This window comes from Phaseolus vulgaris, chromosome 1 (genome assembly GCF_000499845.2).
Source record: "Phaseolus vulgaris cultivar G19833 chromosome 1, P. vulgaris v2.0, whole genome shotgun sequence".
NCBI classification, from domain to species: Eukaryota; Viridiplantae; Streptophyta; class Magnoliopsida; order Fabales; family Fabaceae; genus Phaseolus; species Phaseolus vulgaris.
Window position 1 is genome coordinate 37,484,445 of NC_023759.2, and position 6,852 is coordinate 37,491,296.

Genomic DNA, 6,852 nt, shown 5'->3' on the forward strand with positions numbered 1-6,852 from the left:
TTACGGATGTACATATCCGGAATTGTTTTATGCAATATGGATGTATATATCCGGAAGCTAACTGTTGATATTTTTTTTCTTATGGATTTATTTATCCGGAAGCTAAGTGTTCATTTTTTTTTCAACAGCCCAATGGATACAACAGAGTCATACATGGGAGTTTTAGGGGAGATTGATGTGTGGGATGGATTAGATGATGTTGATCTGGAGCAGTCAATAAGTTATAACACATTAGATAATGAACACAGGGCACATGAGTGTAGTGAGGCATTTTCTACAGATGAGGTATGGTCAATGTTGGGTTGTGAATGCTTTTTTTATGAATTGTTTTAAAATTTGGCATATGTTATTGTAGGTATTTCGTGATCGAGATGAGTTGTTAGAGTGGGCGAGAAGTGTTGGCTATAGTTATGGGTTTGTTATTGTTATATTAAAGTTGGATACATGGACGGGCCAACGAGGAAGGATGACCTAGGTATTGATAGGTTGTGAGAGAGGAGGTAAATACAAACAGTATAAAAAAGAAGTAGATGTCAGTCGAACGGGAAGTAGGAAGTGTGAGTGTCCTTTTAGATTGCAAGGCAAACCAGTCAAAAGTGGTCAAGGGTGGATGGTTGAATTAATTTGTGGTTCTCACAATCATGACTTGGCAGAGACAATGGTGGGTCATCCGTATGCTGGAAGATTAAGTATAGAGGAAAAGGTTATGGTTGAGGATATGACTAAAACTTCGGTGAAGCCAAGAAATATTTTACTAACCATGAAAGAGAAAAATGATAAGAATGTGACAACGATTAAGCAGGTTTATACTGCAATCACTGTTCACCGAAGATCACAACGAGGTCACAAAATAGAAATGCAACAAACTGATGTTGTTACTAGAGCAAGACAGGTACGTGCATTGGTGTAGGTGTGATGAGGTTTCGAATATTGTGCAAGATATATTTTGGACACACCCAGATTCAGTAAAACTGGTGAACTCATTTAATATTGTCATATTAATGGATAGTACGTACAAGACGAACAAGTATAGGATGTCGTTACTTGAGGTTGTTGGGATTATGTCTACAGGTTTGACTTTCTCCGTTGCATTTTGTTTACTAGCAGCAGAAAATGAAAATAATTTTTTGTGGGCCCTTGACAGACTTAAAGGGTTATTTTTTAGAGTTGATTCACGCCCTAGGGTGGTGGTATGTGATAGAGATGTTGCCTTAATGAATGCAATTAGAATGGTGTTTCCTAAATCTTATAATTTGCTCTGTCAATTTCACATTGATAAAAATGTGAAAGCAAAATGTAAAATATTGGTGCATGCAAGAGAGGCATGGGATCAAGTAATGGAAGTGTGGGGATTTGTTGTGGATTGTGATATTGTTGAGGCCTTTGAAGATCGTGTCAATGCTCTTCGAGTTGTCTGTTCTCCATGGCCTATATTTGTTGATTATGTGATGGATACATGGTTACGTCCACATAAAGAAAAATTTGTCAAGGCATGGATAGATAAGGTGATGCACTTAGGAAACACAACAAGTAATAGAGTTGAGGCGGCACATTGGAGCCTAAAGAGAGTTCTTCATAATTTGATGGGGGATTTATGTTTCTGCTTGGATTCCATCAATAAGATGATTATTTTACAACATAATGCAATCAAAGCTTCATTCCAAAAGAGTCTGCATGTGGTTGGACATCGGTTTAAGGTTACAACTTACAAAAAATTGTTAGGTTTTGTGTGTAAATATGATTTGAACCTTATTTCGGAAGAGGTTGATAGGGTTAAATCAGTGGGGTTTGATAAAAGTAGGTGTGGATGTAGTCTTACATGTACTCATGGTCTTCCTTGTGCGTGTCAATTGGCTTCATTTGGTGTTGGTAGCATACCACTTAAATCAGTACATGTGATGTGGACTTGTTTAAGCTTTTGAAGACATTGCAACTGAACAATATTCATCTGAGTTGTCAATTGATAAAGAGTTTGAGGTCATCGCGAAGCGGTTCAAACAGTTGGAAGTTGCAGGTAAGGTTAACATCAAAAGTAAATTGCAGGAGATTGCCTTTCCAGAGAAGACATCTATTTACGCACCAGATCATAAGGTGAAAACAAAAGGTGTTGTAAAGATGTCTCGTCCTACTAAATTCATGAGATCAACTAAGCGAATCCCTTCTTATTTTGAACATGTGGATTTCTTACACTCACAACATGATAGTTGTGCAAGCAAAAAAATCTAAAGAGGAAAGCTTACCAGAAATTGTACCAACAAAATGTATTCCTTTCCTTAATCAGTTCCCTGTAGGGTATCATCCATACATTGTTGATGTTGTCGACGTTAAGGCTGATGGCCATTGTGCCTACCGTGATGTTGCTGCCCAATTGGGAATGGGAGAGGAGTCATGGGTTGTTGTTCGAATGAATTTGTTAAAAGAACTAAGTGAATGGAGACAAGAATGTGTTCAACTCTTTGGTGGTGATGATAGATATGAATACTTGAAGAAATCACTTCTAGTGGAACACATGTCTATGGTACCAACCACTAACACCATTTCATTTTTACATTGCATTTCTTCATTTGACTTTGTTTCTCAATTGTACTTGTAGGCAGGAACAGATAAGTGAATGACAATTCCAGACATGGGATATGTTATTGCAAATCGGTATAATGTCATTCTTATTTCTTTGTCCATGTTACAATCATTGAGTATTTTTCCTTTAAGAACCCAAGCACCAAGTAACTTCCGTCATCACCGAATCATTGCAATTGGGCATGTCCATGGAAATCATTTTGTGCAGGTATAAACTAAACCAATCAAGTTTTATGTGTTAAATTAAGATTTATGTACCTTATATTTATTACCTTTATAGGTCAAGCTCAAAGATGGTTGTCCAATTCCACCTACGGATATATTGTGGGCATCACATCGTTATCCGGTGGCCCAAACTTGGTCAACATACTACACTAGCCGGATACAAGTTTATACACAACTAATGTCCATTAGACGATATTTGTAATCATAACATTTGTAATAGATACTTAATGTTTAGGTTTATGGATGTTTAGCGTATTTGAATGTACATTTTTAATGGTTATGTATTTAGTACATTTGCAATGGTTATGTATTCAGTACATTTGCAATGTTGAATAGCTTTTGGAGCTGTCCTACACAATTATGAGGAACATACGGATGGCCATATCCATGAAGTGAGTGAAGTGCCTGCGGATGGCCATATCCGGAAGTCAAAATGTTGTCTGCGGATAAAAATATCCGGAAGCCACAACTGTGCCTGCGGATAAAAAAATCTGGAAGTGAGTGAGGTGTCTACGGATAAAAAGATTCGGAAGCCAGTGAGGTGTCTACGGATGTCAATGTCCAGAAGTGAGTGAGTGTCTACTAAAACATAAGTAGCATGAAGCAAAAAACGAAAACATTCTTAATAACAATATTAAAATCCATATTGAAACATATAGATAAGGTTCAAATACATTGTCGTGGATAAAAATATTACATAAAAAGAAATCCTAATACATTATCCTAATACATTGTCAATCATTCCTACGTGCATGTCTCCTTACATAAACAACTCTTTCATCAGTCGCTCCTCGTGCTAACATAATGGCTGCTTGTGTATGCCTTCCCAAACAGGGCTGCCCTCCACGACATCGCCATGATTAAGTAATGGTTGCAATGTCTCTGTAATTCTACGACAAATATCCTACAAACATGAATGACATACTATTAGAAAAAGATAATACAAATTAATACGTTAACAAGGTTAGAAGCATACCAGAGCAGGATGTGACTCCTTAGGATGACTTGGCATTGCTTCGTGATCACGTGCATCTGAGGGTACCGGTACAGGATGCTCATCCTCATCCGTATTAATCTCATATGGATGTGATACAGATCTAAACCAAGCCATGTACTCTTGAACGCAAGCGCTAGGATGAGGTGCTATGGCATAGTCATGTATGACATAATCATTGAAATGTAACCATCGAAGGTCCATTTCATTTGTATCCGGATGACCATGTCCAAGTACGGATGGGTTACGAGGGATGATCTGTGTATAGCCATACTGACGCAGAACACGTTCTGGCATGTGCAATTGTGTCCAATTTCCAAGCCTCAAATAACCATAGAATAAGGAAATCCACTCGAATGGACGTTCTTCCATGTGCTCATTGTATGGACAAAACTGAATGGAAGTTGGTGTCAATGTATCCAACTGTGATCGAACAACAACAATTGAAGTACCTTTTCCAGCATCATACAACCTACACCGAGGTTGATCTTCAGAATACAGTGCTTGCATACGTCTCATCCCTATAAACGGAAGTGCTCATAAATCCACCTCTGCAACAATGTCGACCAACTAGTTGCTTAATGTTTGCATAACTACAATCTTCTAGCTGCTCATACATGTGAGTTAGGGCAGCTGCTGCCCAAGAATATCCCCTAGTAAGCCTCAAATCAACAAAAACACCAAGATAAAACACACTGACTAATGTAACACTCTTGTCCGCAAAAATAGTGCAACCGACAAGGTGAAGTAAGTAAGCTCTGGCAGCCACAGTCCACTGCCTCCTTGAGCATGCGTCTTCATACACATCTCTTAATCAAATCATGCGCACATGAGCTCCCCGATAGTGTCTTGTTTCTTCATATGCAAGTGCACGGTCAACATGGAGGGATTCTACCAATAAATCATTCGCCGAATCTGAATCTAAGGTTTCCTGCGTGTAAAAATGACCGACAATGGGTAAATGCAACAAATTTGACACATCATCAAGAGTGACGGTCATCTCCCCAACCGGTAAATGAAAACTGTTTGTCTCTGCATGCCACCTCTCTACAAAAGCACACAACAGTCCTCGGTCTAAACTCTCATAACTAGCATGAAACAAACCACCTAGGCCAGACAATTCTACACCAGCCTGTATGCACTCATGAGGTTCTCCTAACTTATTTATCTTCCTCCCATGTGAAACCACCTTCAACTCACTACGATCCTACAATAATCAACATATATCATCAATAAATAGATACATACCAAATACAAAAAATTATTTTTCATTACTTACCAAACCATTCCACAACTGTCTGGCTACATGATGTTCATAATTAACGAGTAAGGACTTATCCAATGGCCCTCCTAGATAGCCTTCATCATCCACTTCAACTTCTTCTTGTTCAATATAATCTTCAAAGTGTTCATTTATAACTAAAGTACTTGGGCCACCCCGTTTTCTTCTCACCGATGCAATTGACCGCACACAGTCCAAATTAGAACTTCCTTCACCTCTAGTCCTCACCATCTTACATTTCATAAAAATAACATTCAATCCAACATATATAAAAAAATTATAAAAATCCACAGAACAACAACAAATTTCGGATAAAAATATCTGCAACACATAAGTCTATTGCGGATAAAAATATCTGCAAGTCAAAAGTGTATTACGGATAAAAATATCTGCAAGTCAAAACTCCATTATGGATAAAAATATATGGAAGCCACTAATCACCTACGAATAAAAATATCTGGAATGCAATAATGAATTACGGAAAAATTTATACCGAACGCAATAGTGAATTACGGATAAAAATATCCGGTAGGCATGTCGTACTTTGATGGTTTCTTCGATGATGGTTCCTTCTCCGACTTCAAAAGCTCTCCGTCGCAGCTGCTGCTCTGCCTGTGATAATGAAGGTCACGGTGGCTGCAAACGAATGAAGAAGAATGTGGCTCACGGTGGCTGCAAACGAATGGAGAAGAAGGTGGCTCACGGTGTTTGCGGCAGCTGCTTCACGCACAAAGGAAGAAGAAGAAGAATATGGTTGGGTGAAGGAAATTGGGTGCATATCACACTTAAGGTATTTTGAAATTCATTAAGGGTAATTTTGTCTTTTTCTTATATGTGATTGGGTGCCAGTTAAAATGTGTTGGGTGAAGGGAGAATCCACTTTTTCATAAGGCTTCTTCTTCCTGGACCCCACGTTTTTCTTCCTGCACCCCACAATTTTAAATATTCCAACATTAACCTTGACCTATTATTTGAAAAGAGGCACCGTGCTGCATTTCCACTGTCATTGTTCATCTTTATCCTTGATTATCAACTGCTATGGAGGGTCTTTGTAATTGTTCAGAGCAAGGTGGAGGAATACGCATTGTTGCCGAAGTGTTATTTGGGTTATAGAGGTAAGAGTTAAGTTTTTTTAGGAGTACGGTGGTTATGAGGATTTCGGGGTTACCGGATATCGGGATTCGATAATATATTACGAATTCATGAATCCATAATTGATTAAATTGTGTGTTCTGGATGAGGGGTGTTTCGGAAGGTAAAATGTCATAAATTGTTGTTTTCCAGATTGCTGAATCTGGAAGCCTAAATTGCATTATGGATTGGTGGATCTGGAGTTGTTTTTGTGTGTTATGGTTCCTGAATCCGAAATGCATCACTTGCATTATGGATTTATGTATCCAGAATTGTTTTTTTGTGTTATGGATTCCTGAATCCAGAATGGTCTTTTTGAATTATGGATTGTTGGATTCAGAATAATTTTTTTGACTTATGGATTCATGGATCCAGAATGCAATGATTTAGTTTCTTTTTTTATTTATTCGTAGAAGCATGGACAATAGTGAAGAATTTGAACAAAAATTATATGATGGGATTGATGTGTGGGATAATGATGGTATTAAGAAGTCATTATGTAAATCGAAGATATATGAATGTACAGACGCGTTTACTACAAATGAGGTAAAGTTAAGTTTGTAAAGTATGTTTAAGTTGTTTTTTAATTAGTAAATAATTTTTTATGATAACTTTTGTAGGTATTTCGTATTCAGGATGAGCT

General features: G+C 37.8%; 2 protein-coding genes across 2 annotated transcripts; one reads left to right on the forward strand and one right to left on the reverse strand.

Annotated features, from left to right (window-relative positions):
* Nucleotides 1–1,034: 1,034 nt before the first annotated feature.
* Nucleotides 1,035–2,611, forward strand: LOC137816000 (uncharacterized). The gene is made up of 4 exons (XM_068619106.1): nt 1,035–1,797; nt 1,916–2,091; nt 2,282–2,518; nt 2,594–2,611. Exons 1-4 carry the CDS (start codon nt 1,035–1,037, stop codon nt 2,609–2,611), a joined length of 1,194 nt encoding a protein of 397 aa, XP_068475207.1.
* A 1,999-nt stretch (nt 2,612–4,610) lies between these two features.
* Nucleotides 4,611–5,309, reverse strand: LOC137816001 (protein MAIN-LIKE 2-like). Its single transcript, XM_068619107.1, has 2 exons — nt 5,076–5,309; nt 4,611–5,003 (listed from the first exon to the last, which is right to left on the reverse strand). Exons 1-2 carry the CDS (start codon nt 5,307–5,309, stop codon nt 4,611–4,613), a joined length of 627 nt encoding a protein of 208 aa, XP_068475208.1.
* Nucleotides 5,310–6,852: the final 1,543 nt, after the last annotated feature.